At 36.2% G+C, this 27,411-nt stretch overlaps 1 protein-coding gene across 2 annotated transcripts in view; it reads left to right on the top strand.

The window, feature by feature from the left end:
• The window catches only part of rnf17 (ring finger protein 17), a 41,673-nt gene that overhangs the window by 2,091 nt on the left and 12,171 nt on the right, over positions 1 to 27,411 (top strand). The window contains exons 3-16 of one of the 2 annotated variants that reach the window (XM_079881591.1): positions 3,144 to 3,241; positions 3,419 to 3,503; positions 3,645 to 3,725; positions 4,014 to 4,117; positions 4,232 to 4,400; positions 6,175 to 6,251; positions 6,396 to 6,470; positions 8,111 to 8,295; positions 8,410 to 8,514; positions 8,636 to 8,794; positions 14,639 to 14,810; positions 21,158 to 21,284; positions 21,567 to 21,733; positions 27,242 to 27,374. In XM_079881591.1, the coding sequence (XP_079737717.1) occupies positions 3,144 to 3,241; positions 3,419 to 3,503; positions 3,645 to 3,725; positions 4,014 to 4,117; positions 4,232 to 4,400; positions 6,175 to 6,251; positions 6,396 to 6,470; positions 8,111 to 8,295; positions 8,410 to 8,514; positions 8,636 to 8,794; positions 14,639 to 14,810; positions 21,158 to 21,284; positions 21,567 to 21,733; positions 27,242 to 27,374 (1,737 nt within the window). Of the gene's footprint in view, positions 1 to 3,143; positions 3,242 to 3,415; positions 3,504 to 3,644; positions 3,726 to 4,013; positions 4,118 to 4,231; positions 4,401 to 6,174; positions 6,252 to 6,395; positions 6,471 to 8,110; positions 8,296 to 8,409; positions 8,515 to 8,635; positions 8,795 to 14,638; positions 14,811 to 21,157; positions 21,285 to 21,566; positions 21,734 to 27,241; positions 27,375 to 27,411 lie in introns of both variants that reach the window. The other variant, XM_079881590.1, reaches the window with a different exon arrangement.

Below are 27,411 nucleotides of genomic sequence, written 5' to 3'. Positions count from 1 at the left end.
ATGGATGAGGAAAAAAGGCCAGGGGAAAATTATATTGTCAGTGAATAACGACTTAAATTTCAGTTTCTTCCTCTCCCAAAGTTGCATCCCTGCAGAAGACATGCATTTTTAGCGTTATACGGCCCCCTTGCATTTTATAATGTTTTTGTCTACATGGCTTGACAGTCCCTCGTCACTGACTATGCTTTTATCGTTTGTAAAACAGCAGTGTATCCACCTTTTTCCTAACGAGCCTACAATGGGAGTCACTTCCGGTTGGGGGAAGTTCCACTCAAAAAGAAGCAAATAATATCAAATCATAAAGTTGCACTGCAAATAATCCTTATCCATCGGTTTGACAGGATGAGCTGCAAATTTTCTTTAATGTTCTATTTTCAGAAGTGAGGAGAATAAGGTAATGCTTGGTATTTTAATGTGACACATTACAGACTTGGTCGAGTCATAGCTGGGGGCGTGGTGTGGGGGAAAACAATCCTTTCTCCCTCACTGAAAAGAATGGTGTTAACCCAGTATGGCCTACATAGAATCATTTCTGCCACTCGACAGAGCAAGATACATAGAAAAACTGAGCCGTATTGACTGGACAGCATCTGTGACTGTACAAACGAACCAACGGAATTACCAGATATGTCATTTTCTCGTCAAAATGCATGCTGTCTTTCGATGAAGTTCATTCAGTGTTCCTGAATTTAATGGAGTATGCATTACATTTAACATTTTAAAGCAACACCAAAGATTCTTTTGTACCTTAAAATAATGTTTCCAAAATCGTTTCAGTGGTTCATCAACTTGTAACAGGGTGAACAGCACTTCTGCATTCGCTTTGCGGCCCTTTATTGGCTATAACTGCACAAAGAAAGTTTGCCAGATCGGGTAGTGGATCTGTAGTTTGAATGAGACATAAGAAACTACAAATTTGACTTGCTTTACGGCAATTGTTATAATGTCATTATTTTGTTTTTCTTCGTTTCTGATGTCGCAATACATCATACTTTTATAAAATCATGCAACATACTCTACCTTGTCTGTGGACATTGTTATTTCCAAAGCCGATGCTGGATAAACAAATAGTGTGCGTGCGACAGTAGGGTGTGGTAGGCTAAATTATTTACGACAGCGGTAAAGGACAATTTAGCTTTCAACCTATAGGGGGACCGAAGAGTAAAAATGCTTTGGTGTTGTTTTAAAATGATCATAAAACAGTCTTGTGCTATGAAATGGATATTTTTTCTGAATATGCCATGTGCAATGCAAAGGGCGTTTAGGTATGTTTGTTTGGGCTAGAATATAAACATGACATGCGCAGTGTCTAATGTAAAATGTTAATTTACCGCAGTAGGTTACCACGTTTAACAAAAATTTGTTAAAAGACTAAAAGCCAGTTATTGATGAGCTGTTTGGCATCAATGACATAGGTTTAGATAAAGTTTAGATATCTGTCAGTTTTCTGTTGTCTTGCATGCATGTAGTTTTATTTGTTAAAATATTCATTTTTCTTTACAGCCATGCACAAATGAATTCCTAGTTTCTATGGGTTTCAGCATTTGCATTTTACAAAGCAAATTCGGAGTTGAGTTGTCTGTCCGTGTCGCAATATAATTAATTGCCTTGAAATTCCTCACAAAAATAATTTTATTAGCTTTTTTTATAGCAACCGTCTTCATCGAAAGACTGGGTGATTTATGAAGTAGGCTATTATGTAGTGTATAATATTTGAAGGAACAGCATGCATTTTGATAAGAAAATTTCATTCAAGTGTTGTATGTGACTATCAGCTTGTAAGCTTGAAGCAAAAACATGAGCCCAGCACTTAAAGACTTTTGAATGTTTTGTACATCAATAACCTCATATATTTTGTCATTATGTGATATAGCTCAACGTGAAAAACTACTTTATTGATAAAGCAGTTTTTTGACACAGTTCGAGTCCCGTGACAAGTATGACTTTATTGGTGTTTTTGTTAAACAAACTTTTGCCATTCAAAGTAATTAAATCCCTTGGTTTTCATCTTACAATAATACGAACATCACGTAGTAAAATGTTTAATTGTAATGGACGTATTTTCGGAATAGACGAATGGCTCTGTCTGTTTATTCTGCAATATAATAACTGCCAAAACTTACTTACTTTAACTTTGTTAGAGGTGCAGAAGGCCACACAGCAACTTTTCGGTATTGCACAAAGGATGTACTTAACTTTATACCCTTTATTATTAAAGAAGAGACATAAAAGAACAGGCTTGTAGTTGTTTTGTGTCGTTAAATAAACGTATCAATAATTGAAAGGGGGGAAAAAACATTCTCAGTCCTGGCAATTTTTTCATATAAATTTCAGTACCCCATCAGAAGCTATAAAAATAAGTTCCCAAGTAATTGTTCAAGTAAACAGTAATTTAAAAAAACAAAACAAAGAAGTTGCAAGCAACCGTACACATAAATTCAAATGAAAAAAAAGAAATTAAAGAGCTTGTTTTTCAGGCAGGCCTAGGTCTACCATTAGTATTCAAGTTAAAAAATACTAGAGAAATTGATGTCTAATGTTTAATTGTAAATCTTAAAAATAGTAATATGAAACAGTTGTAAGCCTAAATATGTCCAATTTAAGACATGTACAGTAGGTAGGAAATACAAAAGCCCTGACACGGAGCGGATAAGTACAGTATAAAGCAAGAGAGAGCAAACTTTGAAATGACCCCTCAAAAATGTCAGTAATTAAATTTTTCTTTCCTTATTTAAGTGGGGGTGTAATAATCTCCATATTTGTCAATGTAAATGGCATTCAGTTAAATTTCACATGTTAAGGAAACCACTAAAATTAGCCTCTCCGGAGCCAGTAGTGATGTCATGCACTTAGTAGTCTTTAGGTGTTGGGGATTACATTTTTAAAGAGCCATGAGAAGTAGCTTAAAATGATACTTCAATCACGTGAACTATTGTATATAATAAATTCACAAAATTGATCATATCCTGACTCTAAATTTAATTGGATTGGATCTTTACTAAAATAAAATATTTGGGATTCAACCCCTTGGTTTGCAGTACTACTGAAGCAGCAATATCTGTTTATTAAATGCTCCTATGGAATGGGATTATATGAAATTGGTGGTGTTAATTATGGAAGTCTTTTTGTTTGTTTTAATATAGATGGAAACCCTGATTGGTGAGAAAGGAGTTGATGGGTTAGAGATGGACAGCAGAATCATTGGCCTCATCTATACAGCACGGATGAACACAAAGAAAGAGTATTTAGCAAACTGAGATTAATGATATATTCTTAAAGTCCAATATCTGTATTTTTTTTTTTTTAAATGTATATTTTTCATAACTTTATGCAAAACATGAGCCATTTTTAGAACTATATTTTAATGAAACATTGGTTCAATAAGTTGCAATTGCAAAATAAACATTATTGTCAGCAGGCATTCTGGAGAACGGTGGAAATCTCAAAGGTTTCGGAGCCCACCCTCATATGCAGCCGTCCACACACAGGAGAATGCTGAAGGGGTACACACACTTTCCACTTGTATGATTTTGACCTGTAGTATATAGTCTCATCCTTTCATTGAGATCAGGTTCACATAATATTCTCAGCTCAAGGTTAGAGCTCAGTAATGTATGTGTGTTTGTGTATGTATGTTTGTATAGAGGCCAGATGTAGTTAAAGTTTTGGATGAAGCTCTCATTAAAGCAATGGAAAACCTGAATCAACTTGATACACTTCACGAGGTAAAATGAGAAACTGTACAAACAAACTTCTGTAACCTTATTTTGTAGGAATGTTTTCTTGTGTAGGAATCAGTTGACTGGGCAACTGATTTTTGTCAAGAGATGTTACGAGAGACATTAATGTTTTTGATTAAAGATTACATAGACACATTTTTTAATAATTAATGTGTAGAGATAAATTTATAATAAACATTCTTTTGCCATTCATGATTTCATGGTGATTTTAAACCTCTTGTATAATATATGCGATATTTCTGATTTGTTAAGCTTGTGTTTTGTGTATTTAAGACTCTTGCCAATGGTATTCATGCTCAGCTGAAAAAAGAAAGAACTCGAATTGTCAGAGAAATTGATGAGGCCATGACCAAAGTAAAGAGCATTCTGCTGAAAAGGTATGTGGAAAGAATTTTTAGAGGCACAAACTGAGATGAAACATTCTGTGGAGTTTTATAGGTCACAGACTTGGCAAATAAGGCTTCTCATCAAGAACTTTGTGGAATTTGTAGGCGGAGTACGTTGGTGTCAAAATTGAACGCTGTTGATCAACTCTTCTCGGATGGTTGGAAAGAGTGTAAGAGGATCGAAAAGCAGGTAAAAGATCTGCGCACAGCCATCCAGAAAGCTCGACACGTTCGTCAGGTTCCTTCTCTGGAGACCTATTGCAACCTAGACAAGGTAACGCTGTACTAGACGCCATACAGAGTTCTAATTAATGTTAAATGATCTCAATGACTTAATTTCTTAAGTTTAGTTTTAAATTCTAGGAACTAAGGCAAGTAAGATAGTAGCTAGTAGTTAGAAACTCTGAATTTTGTGAAAGCTCTAACTTCTCTTGTGTGGGTGAAGTGTAATTTTATTTGAATCCTTTTTACCTAGTGTGCTTTTCTTGTTCTTAAATGTTTTTTTTAGTTCATTCTACATTTATTCTACATTCCACCTCAAACAAACATTTTTATCAGATTTATTTCAGATTCATTCAATTCACATGACATCACTGTAGCTTTGCGCCGCCATCTTTGCGACCGCGGCGGTCTCAGTAATGCCTGCAATATGTTGTGCAGTTGGCTGCAACAACAGCCGAAAGAGGAACCCTGAACTGGTATTTTATTCTATACCAAAAGAAGAGAGAAGAGAGAATCATTTATTTAAAAGACTTGAAGTCTCATGTTGGTTTGTGGTTCATTATATTTCCATTATACTCTCAGTGGCCAACATTATAGACAGATATCGACAGATAATGTTTTGTCTTCATTTTATTGTTGGATCTGTTTAAATGCACTTTATCATGGTAAGTTAGTAAGATTTGGGGTTGTTTTGAATATATCTGTCTGTCTGTTAGTTAATACCTACCTAAATCTAATAAATATTTTAGATATTGTCTTCGTCACATGCGCTTTAGATGTTATTTTGTGTAAGTAACGTTAACGTTAGCTCTGCAGACGATGCATAATCTCAGCCTTGAAATGCATATTAAAGGACTAGTTCTTCCCAAAATGATCATTCTGCTGTCATTTACTCACCTTCATGTGCAAATCCTTAAGTTTACTTTCCGTGGAAGACAAAGGGACATTTTTGAATATGTAGCCTAATGGAGACTCTTCTTGTCGATGTAATGAAAGTGAATGAGTAACATTAGCCTACTGGGGGCTGTCACGCAAAAATAATAATAATAAAAGACAAAAAAAAAAACCTTCACAAAAGTATCATAAAAGTGATCTAATACGACTCGTCCGTTATGATAGCTTTATGTGACGAACAAACTGCAATTTAAGTCGTTATATTATAATCACTGAGCTTACCTCTTGATAGCTTTTAATCGCAGCCGAATCATTCAAAAAGATTCGACTCAAAAGATTCTTTCATTTCGATATTTGTGTGTATTAAACCTTCTCTCTGTAATTGAACATCTGTTCTTTCGGACAGATATGGCAGTCTTTTATGATATTCGGCTGATGTCTCTGGCTGTGCTGATGGATGGATTAGATAGATTCATTCATGCCAGCCGAACAGCTGCAGATTCATAGATTCATTCATGACATCGCCTCGACTCTCATGAACGCGCGCCATGAAGCTCTATGACTTAAGTATTTCTATATCATGAAAGGCCAATTGAGGCAAGCCTGGGGCAGATAATAATGGACTAAAGAAAACTGGGGGTAAAAAATAAGGATCGGAGCCTAAAATAGAAATTTTCTCCAGGTATCTCTGTCTCTCTCTCATTCAAATGGGCAGTTTGGGCGGCCATACCGGGCAAATCGGTCGCAAATATGGCGGCGTTCTATTTGTAGTGACGTAGGTGGCATCTATGAATACTGTATGTATATATAATATACATATATTTTTTTACTATACATCTTAAAATAAGACATATTCCGTTTCTAAGGCAACACAGTAGTATCTTAAACCTTCTCTCAAATTTGTTGCTATATGTATTTTTAATTGTTTTAAGATTTTGGAGACTCTACAAATTCCAGTGGATGTTGAGTCATATGACATGAGCTGTCTGTCATTGCGTTCAGGACTCAGGTAGATGACCATCGTACACAATTAGTTTCAGAGCTCCAGAATGCAATTAATAGTCACAAAATGAATGCACACAGCTCTGCTGTTTTTACATGCATACAAAAAGAAAGGGAATAATTTACTCTTAATTTTATTTTTTATTTATAGGTGCAGTCTTCAGATAGACAATCTTACTGAAAGTATGAGAAAATTTCTTAAAATCACAGATGTCGATGATGTTTGGTAAGTGTTTATAGAATGTGCTTTATTAAATGTGTGTAATACCTATTGACATGATTTTTGTAATTTTATTGACATGTCAGTAGGGATGAAACGATGACCGGTTTCACAATAAAATGTCCTGACGGTTAGTATTATGGGTTAAAATTTTATTATCATGAAAACCGTGTTTGATTATCGCAAATTTGAAAATGTGCGGTAAATCCTGTCTTGGCAGCATTAGTCTGACGCAGGCGCACAAATGAAACGTTGTTTTTTGTATGAGAAGACAGCGCTCAGGAGAATTTCAGCCTTCTAAGAAGACCAAATATGAGGTGTGGTCATATTTTGCCTTTTACAAAAGTCCTGTGGTAAACTTATGAGAGGATGGTCCCCCTGTCTGCAGAACATGTAAAAAGAAAGTCACTGCAAAAGGGGAAGCACTTCAAATCATATTCATGACCTCTTCTATATCAAACACAAGGTAAATTATCTTTTACCTCAATAGCAAAATTAAGTTGGGGAAATAATTGGACACAAAATATTGTTTTGAGTAGAAAGTTTATTATCTCACTTGTAATTAACGCAAAGCTTCTGCAAAAAAAAATGTTCGTTGCAAGTGGCTTTGAACCAAGCGAACAAACAATTTCAAACAAGACTATTAAAGGTGTAGTTCACTTTAAAATGAAAATTTGCCCATGATTTACTCACCCTAAAGCCATCCTAGGTGTATATGGCTTTCTTCTTTCAGACGAATACAATCGGAGTAAACACCCTGACGCTTCCGAGCTTTATAATGGCAGTGGATTGCAACCAACAGATTGAAGCTCAGAAATGTGCATCCATCCATTATATAAGAACTCCAAATGGCTCTGGGGGGTTAATAAAAGCCTTCTGAAGCCAAACGATGAGTTTGTGTAACTGAGATGTTTTAAAATCTTACCCATTTATAAATCCATTTTTTACAGTGTACAAAACAATCGTCAGGACAAGACGATCACTACAACAATATTATAGTAGTGTCAATACTACAGTCCTCTGATTTCATTTTCAAAACAATCAAAAACTGAGACGCAAGACTGCAAGTTGCAGAATGAAACGAGAGCTCATCCGCGGTGATACAAGAGACATGGATGTGCACGCTGTTATAATAATGCGTTGCTATTGACGACGGTCATATAATTTAAAGCTGCAGTATGTAACATTTGCATGCGTCTTGCGGAAGAACATTGTAGCCGGAGCTACGTCTCTGTTTATGTCTGATGAATCATGCAGGTACTGGGCTACTCCGCAGTTTTACAACCTGTACCAGCCTAAAATAGTCAGAATATAAACCCTTATTATATGTGTACCGTAGTATAATAATACAAAAACACGGTTTGGAAAATGGATTCATGATTTACTCGCTCATATACATTTTGTAAATTTGGAACAAAAAAAAGTTACATACTGCAGCTTTAATGTTTATGCTTAAAAGAAGTGCATAGTTGATCATTTTATTTGTTGTTTGTTGATTTTTCAAATATAAAATGTGTTAATGTTTTCAGTGTGTATCAGTTCTTTTGATACATTTTTAAAACCGTGATAATATTGATAATCGTTGTAACTTTGGTCACTATAATCATGATATGAAATTTTCATACCGTTTCATCTCTACATGCCAGTATCAAAGAAGTTACTGTGGAGCCTTTCCAACATGTGAAAAGCGCTGAGGAAGTCTGGGACAGCTCCAGTCAGTCTGTTCCGAGAAATGCAGACCTCATTCCCAAAAAACAAAAAGTCACACACAGCCCAAGTTTTATGGATGATACAGATACAGGAGATACAGGAACAGAGAAAGTGGAAATAGGTGTGTGTTTTCAGGGCTGGGTAAAAATATTGATAGTGATGGTTATTTTTATTTACTGAGCATTTTCTTACGTTTTTATAAAATGTTTCATATGTTGAGCTCATGTTTTTTTAGCACGCAGTTGCCCGGTTGCTGAACCAAGGTGCAATGAACGGAACAGAGCACTTAGAAAACATCGCAGACAGCATTTTGAAAAGTCCTCAACTCAACAACCTAAAAGTATGTGCCTCGTTTGTTGGTTAATCAAAAGAATGAAAAAACAAGACAACTCCCTTTTCCCTTGTGTTATTGAAGTGCATTTTGTGCCAACCGTTTGTTTGTTTGTTTTTTTCTTCTGTAGTGGTGCACTATGCACTGGTAACACACATTGTGAACCCTGGACATTTCTACGTACGATATTTGTTCGAACACAAGGCAGGCCAAAAGTTGGCCAAAAAGATCAACGAATTCTGCTCAGGAGAGAATTGCCACTTCACGTGCAGTGATGAAATCAAGACGGGTATGTGCATGTAATCCCTTAATGTTAATGATGGTTGTGTATTTATCGTTTTTTTGTTAGTATTGCTTACACAGTGCTTACTTCATAAGTAATCATAATTTTTCTGCTACAATATTTGGATTCACCGTTTAAAATTTGCATTTTAAAATTATTTTCAGAAGATTTTATGTTAAAATACATTCTCTGACCATGGCTGACGCGTTACATGGGAAAAGACATTCAGCTTTGGTTACAGAAGTGCAAGCCAAATTTCACCTCATTCAGACCTTTTACCCTTAGGGTTCTAAGGTGTTTTTGGGGTCCTTGAGATGTTTTGACATGCCCTGTCATTTGTGATTTTTTTTCAGTTGCTTATAAACATATTAATGGCAAAGGTGTCATTACACTATTCAGCACAAACAGGGCTACCATAATATGTGAGCAACATGTATGTACATTAGGGGTGTTGACGGTTAGTATATAACCGTGAGACCGAATGGTTATAGTTGAACACCGTCATTAGATCCCTATAACCGCCAAAACCGTGTTATTAAAATATTTTTACAAACATTTTTTATCATAGAGAATGTTTAAACACTAATTAAAAACAATTGTTAACAGTCTGTGTCATTAATGGTCTAGGTCGTTTCCAACTGTATTTGATTCTTTGCCAAGTACCAACTCAAGTTTTGTTTTGTAAATCGTCAGACATGATTTTTACCACTTCATTAAGTTTTTCTTTGTACAAAGCCTTTCTTGAAAGCGAAATTCGTTTTGTATAAATTGTATATTAATTTTAATAAATGCAAATATAGTAGACAATATAATAACCGTGACATTGAGGCGCCAGCGCGCTGCGTTCACTTGCATTGCATTGTTAAAAGCCTTTCTTTAAAGCGAGTTTCATTTTGTACAAATTGTATCTTAATTTTAATAAATGTTTCACCAACTAATTGCATGTATTTAATAAATAAAAAGCAAATGACAATATAATAACCGTGACATGGAGGCGCCGGTGCGCCGCGTTCACTTGCATTGCATTGTGAACTAGAGCGCATCTCATCGTAAATGAATGAAACTCAGCGTAGGCCTAAGCCTCATACATTAGCATTAAATATCTTTGCGGCATCCTTTCTAGAGCAGACAAGGGCTTTCTTGCGGCTCGCATCAGCAGAGCATTGCATCGTCCATAGACCACAAAACAATCAGCGGATGGTGGGCGGGTGCGGCTTTGAAATTTGTTCAAAAAACGTTGGTGCGGATGATGAGTTTTGTGATGCGGTTGCGGACGAAATAATACCCCATCCGCGTATCTCTATCGATAACAACATTGAACACTACACAAATATAACAAAATTTTATAAAAATTTTTATTTAGGCGATCAAATAGCTAATCAGTGTCTGCTCGTTTATTCAAACTAAGTTGTCCTATAACAGATGAACGTCGCAAAGTTGAAATATTGTATTGAGTTCTCTGGATTCGATGATCACATGGGAGTGATCGCATGGATTATCTTAATTATGAATACTCCGTTTTTCATGGCCCCTCAGATAAGACCACCTCATTCAGCCATGCAAATTATAAAATGCTTAAGTAATGCGGAACAATAAATCTAAATAAATTTGAAATCGCTATGGCTTAGTGATTATGAAAGTGCTGTGATTTGTGGATTACTGATAAGCGCGCGGGTCTGGAGAAACAGGCGTTTATTTATTCATTCTCAGTGTTGAGAAACGTAGCCTGCATATGTTACATTATTGTATTAATAACTAAAGTACCTAATTATGTTACATATTTATTTTTGTATGAAAATACATATTTATTTATGGATTAAAAAGTACCGTTGTATCAGTGCTGTGCGAGCTTTCTCTCACAAACACGGACGCGCACGCAGAGAGAGAAGATAATAGTAAAATGAAAATTGACAGGCTAAGTTTAAATTTTGTTCTTTGTTCTTAAATGACGGACGTTTTACTGTTAATACAGCCCTCATTATATGTCGGATTCATTTAACTTATACTTGATATTCTTTTTAGAATAAGTGATTTGTTTTGCTATTATTGGACTCCTGTCTATTCATTGTCAACTGTTTTCTATAAATATGTTTGTATTGGCTAACATAAAAAGATATTTTACAGTTTATTTTTTAATTTTTCTTAAGTCTGTAAATGACGTTTGTCGACCCCAGAGGGTTAAAAATTAAACCGGTTATGAACACGCCAAATCGAACGGGTCATTGCGATGATACGTGCTACAATGGATGCTTTAGTACCATACAGCATCAGCATGCACCTGTTCAGAAAGATAAATGTTCAAGTTTATAATGTTTGCTTTGTGTCCAGTGTAGACAGCTTTGAATAGTTACTGTTTTAGTATGTATCCAAAACTAGACTTGTTGGTTCTCACAGCTGTGATGCATCATGTCAAAATATGTGCCCAGTGCAGATACGTTGGATGGGTTTATATAGTGCTATAGTGCTGGGCGGTATACCGGTTCATACCGAATACCGGTGTTTATTTTTATGTTAGGAATTTTTAATATACTGCAATACCAGTACGTCGCTTAAACAACGTTCAGAATGCGGCACGACACTGTTTGAGAGGGTCCCTTTTCACTGTTGCACTGTGGTGAGGTCACAGCTGTATGTGTTACTAAGCGTGACGGTGAAGATGTAAGTTTGTTTATTTATTTATTTTATTTATTTATTTATTTAAAAACCACCGGCTGCATGTACATTATCACGCGCTTATTACACGGCTACTTGCAACTAGGGGTGTAACGGTACGCAAAAATCACGGTTCGGTACGTACCTCGGTTTTAAAGTCACGGTTCGGTTTATTTTCGGTACAGTAAGGGAAAGAAATGCAAACATTAAACTGCAGGTTGTTTATTACTATAAACTTTTTTAACAATTTGTTTACACTTTTTTTTTAAACACTTTTTAATATAATAAAATATATATAAAATAAAAAAAAGAATAAGAAATAAAATACTGCTGCAAAGTTCTCCACTAAATAAAATACTCTGTCTCAAACCAATATCACATAATAAATTTAATGAAAAATATAAATAAATAACTATGATTACAGTGCAGCATTACCAATCCCAGCTTGTAGGCCTGCTCATATTTAAAAATTAAGACTGGGGAAAAAAAATGAACTTTAATTGCACAATTTGCTGTAATTAATTGCAATTCCTCCAAGCTTGTAATCATCAATAATTAAACTTAGAATCACCTAATTAAATGAAACACCGGGGGAAAAAAGGAACAGAAAATAGCCCTATATTAAAATAATATTAAACATATATATCAATGTATTATTATTTTTCAACAATCAATCAACAATCAATTTAAGATTTTTTTTTCTTTTTTTTTTTTTTTACTAATTATCAAAATAAAATATATTCCTACAAAGCTATTATTACCAGAGCATGTGATCAGAGCAGGTCATTTTACCATTGTTGCCAGCATGACTATACCAGCTCAGCAAACAGAAGTCCACTACTGAGAAATTTCACCTTATTTGAGCGGACTTTGCTTTTCCAGTGCGTGATCGGTACATGATTGGAGTGTTTGGGCCGTTAACGACAGAGCAGAACGCGCAGCGCAAACACGGAGTCGAACATTGAACATTGAGCAGAGAGCGCAGCGCGCAGACCATGGCGCAGACACACACACATGCGCGCACGCGGAACGGAGAGTGCGGCGGCGCACACGGAGCGGAAAAGCTTTTTTTCGCCATGCAGTTGATTTCATTGGTTTAGGTTACAGTGACGACGGGTAAAACTGGTAAACCTTTAGAATCAGCTGCAGGGCGGGATTTGCGCTGAACGCGGAGACTTCCGCCACTTAATATGTTCGTGTGGAAACACGAAAATGTACCTATGTTCCGCACACAAAATATTGCATTTGGTCATTCGGTACACACGTGCACCGAACCGAAAGCCCTGTACCGAAACGGTTCGGTACGAATACACGTACCGTTACACCCCTACTTGCAACAGTAAATAAATAGACACAAAATATTGATCTGAGTTGAAATATAAAATCTTGTATTTTTGTAATTCAGTTTTTGCCATGAAGATAGCCACAGATGCTGATATGCATTAAATAAAACGATACTGAGTTGGAGGTGCGAAACGTGAAAAGGGGAGCATGCAAGATTGTTTGAAAAAAAGCTTTATTTTTGTAATTCTGCTAGTTGCCACTAGTATTGAAAAATGACTGAAAACAATTATTAATTTCTTCTTTTAAATTAATTTGTTTTGTATAATTGTATTATTATTAGATTGTTTAATTAAATTGAATAATTTTGCTGAATCTATCGGTACCGATATGTCGGCAAAACCATTGAATCGGTCGACCTCTAGTCTTAGCTGTTACTTTGTGTATTTTAGCCAAGCGTGCCGCACAAGCCCTGAAAAGTGAAGCCAAAACGTCTCGATCGCCCCCCGGTGACTGGTCCTAGTATAGGTCATAAGCCCCGCCTCCCCGTGTTATTCAATGGGACGTGAGACCAACTAAACAATTAAATTACACTTCAAATATATTTTTTCCAAAGGTGGTTTCTTTCATTTGCTGTCGTTTTTATCACGCTGATGTAAGTTCAAGTGTCTGTTTCAAAAATAAGTTGTTTTTTAGTTAGTTACGTGATGCGGTGGTGTAACGTCATGATTGACAGCTGTGATTGACAGGTTCTCCGAACGAAGTAGTCACTGAAGCACCAACGGACATTTTTTCGGGATCTTCGGAGGACTGAGGAGATTGTATTTACTTTATTTTAACAAGCCTCTTGTCGTACTGCAATCAATTTTTAAAAAAGTGTGCAGAATCCACTCTCCCTGAGTGCATTCGGCGAGAGTGAGGGCGGAGCGTTGATTTCGCGGCTTTACTTCCTGCTCACTACTGCGCAGGTCTGGTCCCGAGATCGCTACTGCGCAGACTCAAGTTCCAATATGTCAGCGCCATATCGGGACTCTGGCGGCTTCAGTTCTCATCAATGGAAGAGAGCGAAGGGGCGTCGTCCATCTTTTTTTACAGTCTATGATTTTAGCACATCTGAAATGCTGTATTGACCAATCAGCTATCAGTATCGTAACTGTGTGCTATATTATGGCATTATGATATAAGGCTGTCAAAATGCCTGATAAGCAAAATTCAAATTTCTTTCTTAAATATTAGAAAAATTCAAATTATATTCAAGTTAAGAGGAAAAAAGTACTATATTGTCTCCTATGCCCACAAGAGGGCACAAACGAGCTCAGTAAGCAAATATAAAACAAATCAGGCATTGCATATTTTATTGAAATCTTTTAAGTGACATTCACTTTTTAAAGTGCATTTACTTTTGAAACCATTGTTCTTAAATAAAATGTAATTTCCTTAATGTGCATGCAAGGAAAATTAGGTTACAATAGTGCATAAAACTGTGTAAATGCATCAACACATGAACACAAAATAGCAAACTGCCATTCAGAAACAATCCACTTCTACTCACTACACATCTACATATTGTTCATCAAAAACACCAGATGGTCAACTTGATTTGCTTGAACGCTTTTTGTTGACAATGTTTTCAGCTGATGAAAACACACACTCAGCTCTGACCAATGTGCAAGGTATGGTCAAGTATGTAGTTGCACAGTTTTTGCCACCAACTGAGAGGGTTTTTGTCAGCAGGTAGCCTTTTAAAAATTAAGCCTTATTATGATATGAACATTGTCTTAATGTATTTTTGCAAATGGAATGGAAAAAAATGTTATTTTTTTATGGATGACAAATGTCAACAACACACAGCTTCATAAAAAATGAAAACAAATGAATGCAAGTCACCTTGCATATGATGTGTGTGTGTGTTCACAGGCTCTCTGATCTTTGTCTATTGGAAGGAGGATGTGTGGTGTAGAGTAACAGTGACTGAGCTCTTTCATAAAGAGCGTTTCCAGAGTGTGACCAAATGCCTTGCTTTAGAAGTCTCCCGTCTATCTGTTTACTTTCAGGACTATGGCTTCTCCAAGGGCTTCTCAATCCCAAGGTGAGAATTAAATGGTGTGTATGTGTAAGCACTGTTAAAAAAAAATGAAAACAAAATTAGGTTGTCATTAGGGCTGTCGCGATAACCACAATATTATAATACTGCAACCCCCTACAATGCGAGTAAATCACTCGCATATGCGAGTAAATTTCACTCTGGGTGACTAAATAATGTCTATCATTAGCCATTGGCTAATAAATTCTTAGATTTTACTCGCCAGTGTGTATGTTAGATGCCAAGTACAAGTTTAACATAGATAGATTTCCACTCGCTGAACACTCTGACTGAGCTCTTCAGAGTTTCGCTCTCCATCAAGCAATCTGTACTAATATTTCAAATTCAGCTCAGCGTACCTGTATTTGACGTACCGTAAAGACGCAAAGAGAGAGAGCGAGAGTCTTACATACCACGCAAAATCGACGCGCTACATGTAAACCATATACTTGTTTGTATTTTCCTGTCAAAATTCCTGAGTTCATCTGGAATTATTCAGCTTTTAAGAACAAGCAGAAGATATGCCATTTTCTCCGGGAGTGGGTGGAACTAATGCGCAAATGGCAATCTCACTGGGTGGCACTCATCCCTGTTTTAATTTCAGCAAATCAGTTTGAGCGAACGCTGACAACGTGATTAACATTCATGAACCCAGCAGCTCATGTTATATATTGTCATTATCAGTAGTAGGATTATTATCTTTTAATAAAAACTTATGAATTACTATTATCTATTTTTTTTTTACAGAAACACTGAATGACCAGCAATATCTTAAGCACCACCACCAGTCCTAAGTTCAGTTAAAATTACAAATATGCATGCATGATTATCAAGTTTTAGTTCTAATCACTAAATTTCTATCATTAAATAATGCTTGATTATCATAATATAATGCTTGATTGACTGATTTTAAGAGTGTACATATAGATATTTAAAAAGCTGTGTCATTTTACAAAGATAAGCTGATTTGGTGGAATATAAACTATATAGCCTATTTAAAAAAAGATTTTATAATAGTATATAAGTCTGCCGAGTAACCAAAAAATTTTACTAGCCAATAGAGCGATTCTATTGCCAAGATGTGTGTAGAGGGTTGTACTGCAATACTGACAAGCCAACCGCAGAGGACTGCAAGTAACCACAGCAACTGCGATATTCGCGTGTTTTCTTTTTTCATAAGGCTATGCCCTTCATGTTTTGCACTTCGTGTATGATTATTTATTAAATAAGTTAATAATTATAAGACTGTACCATGGTGATTTGTACAGAGGCTCTGTGGATTTGCACTTAACAAGCCTAAATAGACAGTGAATGAAAGAGATCGACTGAGCGCGTGTGATTACCTGCGTCTGTCTTTGAGGTCAAGTCATATATATTTGTGAAAGGGTTGGGCTTTTTTTTTTTTTCAAATATTGTATTTGAATATTTGGGCTCATAAAAATCAAATATTATTTTGTTTAAATTGTTTAACAAGAAAGAGGTTATTTAAGTTAAAGTTTTTTTCACCATTTCTGAACAAGCTTACGATTAGGCAATATACACAACAAGCTTACGTTATATCTTGGGGTTTTCTTTTAGTTGAAAACATTAAAGGGGCTATATGCAACTTTTTCCCCAAAATAAACGTAACAATAGCCTTTTTATTTGACCATTTATGACTCAAACATCTCCTGATGAGCATACTGACACCTTGTCAGCTCACAGTGGGTGCACCTATAAGCCTGTATCCTATTTTTCCTATTTTCTGTCGGGTCGGATTTTTCGCGCGCTGTCTGCGGATGTGACGTCAAGCGCGTTCATGTTAAACGTTTCAGATCACTCTGCCACCACCGCTAGTCAGCAAACAAACTTAGTTTCTCAAACAATATATGTATTTGACTGTTCTTACCTCTGTAAACATAATGTTGACTTCTATGCAGGGGATGACTTGTGAAGTGTGCTTGTACGAGAGCGAGCAGAAAGGAAGAGCAGTTCCGTTTTTTGGCCACAGGTGTCAGTCGCGAGTTTAAATTTCAGAAAATCGCATGTAGCCTCTTTAAATGATATTTGTAAACAAAAAATATAAAGAACAAAAGCATTTAAGCTCAAGCATCGCAAACTGAAAAACGCTAATAAAGCAGACTGAGTCAATTATCATACAGAAAGTACATTACAGAAAGCCGTACAGAGTCGGCATAATGTTATCATGTTTATATTGTTTCACATGTTCATGTTGATAAAAAAATTATATCCACTAGAGATGCACCGATTACAATTTTCTAGGCCGATTCCGATTTTCCATTGAGTGTGACCTGCCTATGCCGATTTTAGCCAATTCCGATTTCATTTTTTCTAACCACTTTACAGCACACACAAATATTTATTTTCTATCTTTTCTTTAATAGAACATTTTACATTTTCTATTTCCGTAGTAGGCTAATTGATTTCTGTTTGAATTGGATTTCTTGAAAAAATGTATCAATAGTAGGATTATAAATAGCAGTTATGATATGACATTCTGTGACAGTCTGTACTTTTTATTAATTTAAATGCATTAAATTAACTTTATTAATTAAAAAACATGACATTGCCCTTTAGGATGAAATGCATAAAGAACTCCACAAAACACATCTGGATTATCATGCCCATAAATAATATTAGTCTGTTGATTATGGCTATATAGGTTATTTTTAGATGCACTGATATGATGATTGCATAACGAACTAACAATTCATTACTCCCACCCAACCCCACCATGTTTTAATAATTTGTTTTCACATTTTAATTAAAGCGAACACACAATTAGGTTTAGTCAGAGCCATAGAGAGAAAGAGTTGCGACACTCTTTGATGTCGCCGCTATGGCTGTCACGTGGTTCATGTAAGCCCCAATAGTTCCAAAACATACGCTGGCTGTCATGTTCTTCTATGGGACAGACAGCAGCGATTACATTATTGAACGGTAAATATAAAATAAAACACACACCCAAGTACTTTTTCAGCTGTTATTGCATTTTGTTAATGTTTGTTTTGCATTTGCAAGTTTTAGGCTATATTTTTGGAGGGAAAAGCTTAGTGTTCATGTTCGCATGGGTAGTAGCACTGGCTTTAGCGGCTCTAACTTAACTTTTCCATATCATTAATCTGATGATGGACGTCTCATGATATTTATTTTAGCACAACTGGGCTGTATTAGGCTATTGATTTCCGTGATTTTGCTTATAAATTCCGATTCAGCCATTAGTATACCTTCGTGATCACGCAAAGAGGTCTGCCGTGGCGGTCCGTTCAGAATTCGCTTAGAAGCTAGCTCACTTCTTCTGATGAAAGTGGCCATCCCCAGGACCACAACGTGAAACATGATCATGTTAAGACTAAGAATATAATTTTAAGATTAAGCCATACACATATCAAAACTATAACAGATTAAAAACGAATTTACACTTTTATGTTTGGGTCTATAGGTAAGTGCAGAGTGAAGATTTTTCTCTATGGCTCTGGGTTAGTGTACAGTCTAGGCTAAGAGTAAGGGTAGCTGTAACTCAATACAAGTAACTTAAGCAATTAACTAACAAAACACTTGTAACTTCTGTTACTGCTATTGAGATCAATTAAGCATGGCTGATACAAATGAAGGTTTTCAATTAAAATATTTTTATTAAACAATGACAGACAACAAAAATGTGTGCTTGTGTGAGTGTGTGTGAACAAGAAAAACAAAAACCACGGGCAGGTGATCCATGAAACAGACAGGACTGGTGATGGCCATAACAATCCTAGAGGTCCAGCATTTTTCTCACAAGCCGCTTCACTCAAGACAACAAAACAAACGGTGGGATAAAGTGGGGCAAAGAAACCATAAAGAAAGACATACAAAAATTAAATAAAATAAAAGTTACTATAAAGGTGGTAGCGATTCATTACCGAACTAATTATATGCTATACCTTCACAGCTGGCGAAGTCGCGCTAGCTAACTAGCAAGCAGGCAATGCTAGAAAATTTGTTGAAACAACCAAGATAAAATATAAATAATTACGCTGTGCATATACAAATGAAGATCAGTATAAGCATCGCAAAGGGCCTCTGATACAATATAGACAGTTGACAATTCAAAAGAGGTCGATATTTCAGCAGTTTACCTCTGGAACAACTCGACGCGCAGCAATGTAAGTGAATGGGGTCCAACGCCCAAATGACAGTGTTTGGAACTAATCCGATCTTCAAATCCCGGAAGTAGGCGGTTAAAAGCGCCGCCATTTTTTTACAACGGAGGTCTATGGGAGTGTTGCAACTCTTTCTCTCTATGGCTCTGGGTTTAGTAAATCGTGCATGGTCATGTTGTAATAATTCATTCCCTTGTTTTAATACCACAAGATAATTAATTACTTCAACAACGTGGCCATAATTTACTAAAACCAGAGAACAAATTTAATTTGTGGCCATGATTTAGCCTAAATGAGAGAAATCTTATTTCATGATGCAACCCGGTCACACTAAATGCATCTCTATGGCACACATTGTGTTTATCGTGCAATTTATAAGCGAAAATGAGTTTTTACGTGCATATGATACGCATGAGTAGGTTTAGTAGTGGTGTGGGGTACGTATGTATTATACATTTGGGTAGAATTAGTGTTGTGGGATGCGTGTGTATTACACGCAATAAAGTGCATATCATATGCACGCGAAAATTAGTTTTAAGATAAAGAGCAGGGTACAACACAATAGCTACCTTACATATTTATCGGATTTATTATCGTAGGCCTATAGCTCACCTTTTGCTGCACTTTCCTTGTGCTTTCTGCCAATGTGCCGCTTTAGATTCCAATATGAATCTTTGCTAACTTACACTGTCTCTCCACATTCCAATTTCTTCTCCCTGCTCGTTCTTAACTTTGATTTTTACTGTGCATTTATGTATAAGGCTTGCAACTTCACTAAAACAATATTTTAACTTCATGACCTATTGCTCCACTCGTGCTTAGCTATTTTACAGACTGTCTCAAACTAGCAAATCACCAAAGTGCATTCTGTGTTGAGCGAGCGGCGTGGAGCAGATTCTTCAGAAAGGTGCTTTCTCCGCTCCGCTCACATGCTCTGTTTCCTACATGTGCGTTCCGTCTGCACATGTGATGCTGATGTTGCGCGAAAGTAATCATGCAGTGCCCGAGTGCATTTGACCAGCATAAAAACGGCATATGTCAGACTGATCGGCAGGTCGTGGATCACGTGAAAATCGGCCTATTCCGGTCACCAACCGATCAATCGGTGCATCTCTAATATCCATATGCTCGAGTGAATACTGCGCTGACAGACATTGCTGAGACAAAGATAAAGGTGTGCTAAGCCAAGTTTCTAACAGCACTTTGTGTTTTCTGTTCTTAAACCTGTCTCCCTCAACGAAACTTAAAGCAAGCGTGTCTCAAAATCATTTTGCTATCTGATAAGGTATCATCTTGGCTCACTCGGGGTACAGCTGCGCTTACCTGTCGTGAATGCAGTAATGGACAGCTTTCTTTCCTCATTTGACTGGTGTTTGGATTTCATGAGATTTTTCTCATTGTGGTGGTGATATTATGATAACTCCGTTTCATAAATTAATTTGATTAAAAGTAATTCCATTTTGTAAGTAATTCCAAACTTCGCGAAGCAGACAACGACATTGTGATCAAATACAATAAACACGCTCCACCCATTGCATTTAATTATAACTGTGAGTTAGTGCTTGGGATTTATCATGGATTAACTGCATTTCCAGCCAGCAAAGCAACGTAATAATATTCAGATAGTATTTTAATTTTTAGAATAATAATTACACAGCGAATGCTGTGTAATTATTGCACACCTCGAATGCAGGAATGCACACCTCTAGTTGCTGTGTCCAAGGAAAGTGAAATCTTTGTTGTATCATCCTTTTAACGTTTAAGGGTATTTCCCAAGAATGACGTCAGCGCTGGTCAATGCATTGAGTCAATGGAGATTCAAGGATCGGAACTAACTGTTATATCCTTAAAACAATAGCCTAACAAGCTTATTGTCAGGTTTATGTTCTCTTATGTGGACCCTTATTTTGACATTCTCATGACATTTCACTTCCTGTTTCAACGCTGTTTAGTTAAATTGGTTACTGAATATGGCCTAATTTTTGTTCCTGCTGACCACATTGTAACACTTGGGTACATTCCTTCACCACGACAGCCTTTTGTTGTCATTTTTAAAGGCTTAAAATCTCCTTTATTTGTGAGTTAGTTGTGTGCATTTTTGGATCTGGACCTGAATGTTGCTGTATCTTCAAATAGTGAATCTGCTCATGGCATTAGAGTTGACTGAGATTGATCTGTTTGCAAATCATGTTTTCTTATTGTGTGTCTTAGTGATGGAGATTTAAGCTCGTTGAATGAGTGTCTGCGGAGACCTGATGCAGCTGCTCTGTTGGAAATAAATGGCTGGGCTCCTCTGGCCATCAAATGTTCCCTTCAAGATATTATTCCTTCAGACCTGGTAAGAGCTGTGGAGCTGTATTTACTCTAACAACAAAAGCAATTATTAGTGTTGTAATTAAGTGCACAAAATGCATGTTCAAATGAGTTTTCTCACATTTCAACCACAGAAAGTTATTCATATGGGTGCCATCTAGTGGTGGAAAACTTCTGTTTCATATCTATTTCTGTTTTATGGATGCTATTAGAGAATATTAATTGTTTGAGCGTGGCTTGTCTCCAGGCACAATTGATAACTGAGAAGACATGGAAAGTGATGTGTTTGTGTTTTTATGTGTATCAGGTGAAAGGGTGGACTTCAGAGGCAAGTGACGAGATGAGAAGACTGCTAGGCTCTGAGGCTGTGGAGATGCAGGTGTTCGGTCAGGACGGAGACACACTGTTAGTGGATATGAGGAAAACGGCAATGGTGTCTCTGCGGGAGCATCTGGTGTTCATGGAACTGGCCAGGTGTGTAATAGTCACATCTGGGGCTGTTAACTTCATCCTTACAGCACACTAAAGGTGGGAATTTTTAGGCACCTCGCAATCCGATTCTGAGAGTCACAATCTTCTATTGTGTATGTTTATTCTCTTATAAGACTCTTGGTGCTTGTCTGTTTCTTTTGGTCTATGACTCCCCCTTGTACTGTATAAAAGAGTGCAATAATTAATTAGTTATTTAATTATCATGACAGGACAAATGACAAGCAATAAACAAAGAGTGCTTTGAGTATCTGAATGTTTTCAAGTCAAGAGCAGTGAGTGATTTATTTAATTTTTCTTAGCTTTGCTGCTGTTTTATTATTACTGATGACATCTTAGGCAGCGGGAGATCTAATAGGCCACATCATAGACTGTTGGCCACGTTCACACTAATATACAGCTCTATTTTGACACATCATATGTTTGTCCTGTCTGTCTAATCCCTGAAGACGACTGTTTACATTTAATTCATAAAAGATTTTTGAGGTGCAAGTCCATAAACCGTTTACATGGAGTCGCACACAGTCGCACGCCGCGAGCGCTCTTCGCAAAGTGCACGTGAGCATTTGAAAGCAGCGGTTTGTCAGTAAGCGAGTTTCTTTTATTGAATATATATAGACCTACTACATTTCAAACTGCAAATATTTCAACCGACAGCTTGAGGCATTTAAGTGGCACTGAAATCTGCGTTTTGATTTGGTCCGGTTACATGGGTACCGGTTCCATATCGGTACCGGGTTTCGGTACCCAACCCTATCTATAATATTTTTATCTAGAGCCAAAAGTCTATGCTTTTCCAGCACATGAAGAGCATTTCATAATAGACAGTGTTACTACAAACTATTAAGAGATGGCAAGGAAAGACAAAAAATCTTTTAAATTACTTTTTGTTCTCATGATGAGAGTTATGATTATTAGATTATGTGCATTGTTTGTTTTTAGTGTTTATTGCTTTCAGCAAAGTATAAAAATGGTCCATACTTTTTTTAAGAGGTAAACCCTGTAGCCCCAGTATGTTTTTTCTGTCCCAAGGCCTTCTATGTTCCATGCTGGTAGATATCTAAATTAGCCTGTTAAAACATCTGATCTTACCTTTTTATAATCCTATCCAGTTGGGAGAAATACATTTACTTTTTTGATACATTTTTGGTAAAAATTCTTTGACATCACTGTTTTGGCTCTATGGGCCCAAGATTCTCATCTTTGACTATTTTGAGTGTTTAGGTTTTTTTCTTTTCTTTTACAAAGTACTACAGCTGCCTCGATGGAAATGTATAACTGTTCCAAAACAGTATTGTCCGGACCTCCGCTGGGAAGGAAATATAGAGACCGTACATCTTGTAACTTTAATTGAATACCCCTGCTATACAATGAAGCCCACGATTGCCCTTTTCGAACTTTATAGAATATCGGAGTAGGGGTGGGCGATATGGCAAAAATATCATATCACGATTTTTTTCAGAAAAATTACGATTCACGATTTTATCACCATTCTTTTTCATGTTGGTTTAACTATTTTGCAAGTGACTGAGCATTACAGCCAAACTAATATCCCAATTTTAAAAAACCAAGCCTTACAAGGAAACAAAAAAAGAATGGCAGACATTTAGGCCAAAGTGGCATAGATAAAAATGTTTTTCATTATTTTCTTTATTAAAAAATAAGAACAAAGATAAACATTACACCACATAATATACAAATGAAGTAAACAGTGCTTTATTTTTTCAGCTACAGTAGGTGTTTTTAACAGTAGCATTCAAGAAAGAAATGAAATGAACAAATATAAAAATAAAACACTACATAGACTTCACTGTATAAATTATACATTGATTCTTTTTAAAGCTTCTATTAAAGTTCTCAGAGCAGCGAGTGATTTTCTCTGTGTTTAGTTTTTTTATTAACATTAAAGGTATAGTTTCCCCAAAAAATGAAAATTGTCATCATTTACTCTCTCAAGTTTTAAAACTGAATACGTTTTTCTTCTGTTGAAAATAAAAGTTATTTTGAGGAATGTGTCTAAACAAACAGTTGCTGGTCCCCACAGACTTCCATAGTATATTTTCCTAGTATATTTTGGGGACCAGCAACTGTTTGGTTACCCACATACTGATGCAGAAAACAAAATGGCAATCTTATTTTGTGTTCAGCACAAGAAAGAATTTAATACAGGTTTGGAACAACATTAGAGGGAGTAAATTACAGACTTTTCATTTTTGGGTGAACTTTCCCTTTAACCCTCTGGGGTCTGAGCTGTTTTCTGGGCCCTGGAGGTGTTCTGACATGCTCTGACATTTGTGGTTATTTCTGTTACTTGTGACATTTTCATGGCTAAAGTCTAATTACACTGTATTCAGCACAAACTCTGCTACAATAATATAACAGCAGCATGTATGTAAAAGTTTGTAGTTTTGAGATAATGACATTTATGCGTGGTTTGTGAAAATACAAAAAAAAATTCTCACTGAAATAAGGCCATGAAACCCATACTGATTATTTCTTCACAAGACTTTTGAAAATTGTATGACGTAGCCTAGAATATTTGCTCTAAAACTATGTGAAAATCACCCTGACTGCTCATTCAGAGAAGAAAATATATTGATTTAAAAATTTTACGACGTGTTTTGTGTGAGAAAGCTTTATGCGGAGGTCATTAATATGTAAGCTTTTCACACCTGAGAAAGACAAAGACCCTCCCCTAACGGCCCTATTAGGAGCTATCAGGCCCTGTCATTCTGAGCAACCTTTCACAAAGAATGAGGAGATTTAAAAAAGAATGGCTTTTAGATTGTTTGGATTTATTTACAACACAACATAATCCAAAGATACACAACAAATGACAAAAAAGCACTTATTGAAAACAATGATCCAAAGATACACAACAAATGACAAAAAAGCACTTATTGAAAACAATGATCCAAAGACAGAGACCTTTCTGCCATTCCTAAAAACATTGTACATACCTTTCATTTCCAAGGTGTTTGATTTTCACTTTACCATGTTCATGTACAGAGACTCATGTGAATGTTGAAGTCAGCAGGACTCAGTGACATCTGGGCCCTGAAAGAAAGAAAAAGTGAACATACTGATATCAAGAGAAAGGCCTGCACGATTTTTGGGAATAAATTTTAGATTTTTCTGGTTAAAATTGCTTTTTAAAATTCACAGAATACACACACACACACACACACACACACACACACACACACACACACACACACACACACACACACACACACACACAAATGTTTCCAACAATATATAATATAATGAACACCAGGTTTGTTGTGCCTTGTAGGCATAGGCTATGCGCAGTGCTGCATAAAATAATAACAATAACCTATAGCAGCCTATAAATCTTCCAAAAGATTCCAGTAACAACTAAGCTAGAGAAAAATATATTGATTATCATGTTACTTCAAATGTTTCCATTCGTTGTTATGATATGAAATTAGATAATAGTAAAACCATGAAGCCGTTTGGTGCGTTTTGCTTTTCAAACGCGATCGCGATCCAAAATATGATACAGTCAAACGCGATCACGCTCAAATATAAAACATTATGGTTACCATATAGCCTACATATCTACGTTTGAGCAGATATCCACAAACACAGTAACAGTAAACACGGGTCTAAATATTATAATATTCACCATATATCTAGCAACAGTTCAACTGCAATGTGAAATTTATGCAACAATAACAAACTAATATGTAAGAATTTCTTACCTTACATCTTTCTTGTCTTCAAATCGTGTTCTTCTTCTGATGTAAATCCAACGGAAGCTCATGGCGCGTCTTTCAAACTCGACGAAAAGCAGAGACTTGTGAAGTGTTTTGGTGTTTTGTTTTTGAGGTAATGAGCGCGTTCGCGTTCCATGTGGAAATTTGCATGTGAATCTCTTTTGCGCGAGTGGGCGTGGACAAATTAAAAATAATTAGGAAGTGTTTGAGAAGCTGGACATCTTGTTGGTTTTATACAAATTACTTAAACAGAGAATATTTGTTTTCAGTTTGAATCCGATCATTTAAAAGTATAAACACTTAAATGTTTATAAAGGTATATGGCTCATAAATGTGTGACAAGTATTCGCTGAGTTTTGTTTCAGTTTATAGACGTGCTCAAGAAAAAAAAGTTCACCGCGACGGAGAGGCAGAACGCACACCCTGTTTATTTTCTTTATTTTACAAAAGCACAATGTTTTGATTTGATTGTAAGTGGACACATACAAAAGTAGAAATATCACAGATTCTTTTTTTATATTTCTTTTTTCTGTATGACCATAAATGACAGAGAAATTTAAGTTTATATTGCTACAATGTGAAGAAAATCCAGCAAAATGCGCCGGCGCGTTTGCCGACCTCAGAGGGTTAAGGACAAGCGGCAGCATGTTTACTCTAGGCTACTGTCACTTTAAAACCGGCACGCAAAGCGTCTAATATACACGCACCAGATTTCCCCTCAAATGTTTGCTTTCACTTTAGACACATAACCAACTGTGTTTACGTAAACCACGTGTATTTGACAGTTTTAGCGCTATAAGATCCGAAAGATAAATTAGTCCAGTTATCAGGCACTGTTTGACAGGCTTTTTATTGCCTGTGAGCTACGGGTGAACACGCTCAGAAAAGCGCATGTTAGGACAGCGCATCAGCCCACGAATGAAATGTTTAACCGGCAATGCTTAAAGCACATGCAAATAATAAACTTTTGTGAATTGCAGTGTCCCGTGAGTGTAACTCGACCTCTGTATTAACATCTGATGTGAATGTACATCGCGTCGTGAGACGCAAGAACTGCAACTGATCCACGATCAAAAACCATGATATCGCACACCCCTAGATTGGAGGGTTTTTATGTCTGTGGATTTGGAAGCAAGCAGAATACATCTGTTTCTAGACGGCACTCAGTTCTATGGTGAAATTTGGGTTAAAAGCGAATCAATTCTGTTGAAGAAAGAATTGTGCTGCATCTGAGAATTTTTTTTTTTCTCCCTCCCCTGCAGCACACATGCATTTCGTTCCATCCAGATTTCATCTGCTATTATTGGTATATTGAACAATGAAATCTTTAACTGAGATCATTTTTGTCAGTCATGCATTACTTAGGCATAATTTTATATATATAAAATTATAAATCTGTAGTAAATTGTTTTGTTAATAAATATAAAATAATGTAGTTCAAAAAGTGAGAAGATTTGAATTCCAGGAAACGCGTGCCCTGATAAATGTATACCTTGAGTAGTATTTTTGGCAAAGCATCAGCAAATTAATAAAGTAAATGCTAGTGAAAATGAGAAATACCTGAACGTCCAAACAGAAAAAAATGCTTATTGGTGAACCATTACACAAAGCTTAATGAAATGTTTTCAAAAATAACACATTAACTTTGCCAACCCTAGTAAACACAATTAGATTGTCAGCTCTTTTTTGTTATCGTTTTGCTAATATTGTTAATATGAACAATGCTGATCTGAAACTTGTGTGCTGTGTACAGATTCTACTCTCCTATAGTAGCTCCTGGCAGTGTGCCCCTGCTCTTCTACCCTCCAGTTCTCCCTAAAATCAATGTTGAGTTCAACGCTATGGTTGCTCATGTAAACTCACCATCAGACTTCTATGTACAACAAGTGGGTGTAAAAGCACACATTATTATAAATTCCTAAT

This window comes from Squalius cephalus (assembly GCF_949319135.1).
Source record: "Squalius cephalus genome assembly, chromosome: 9".
Lineage (NCBI taxonomy): Eukaryota > Metazoa > Chordata > Actinopteri > Cypriniformes > Leuciscidae > Squalius > Squalius cephalus.
Note: the sequence above shows the minus strand (reverse complement) of the source record. Positions and strands in the feature narration are given on the sequence as shown.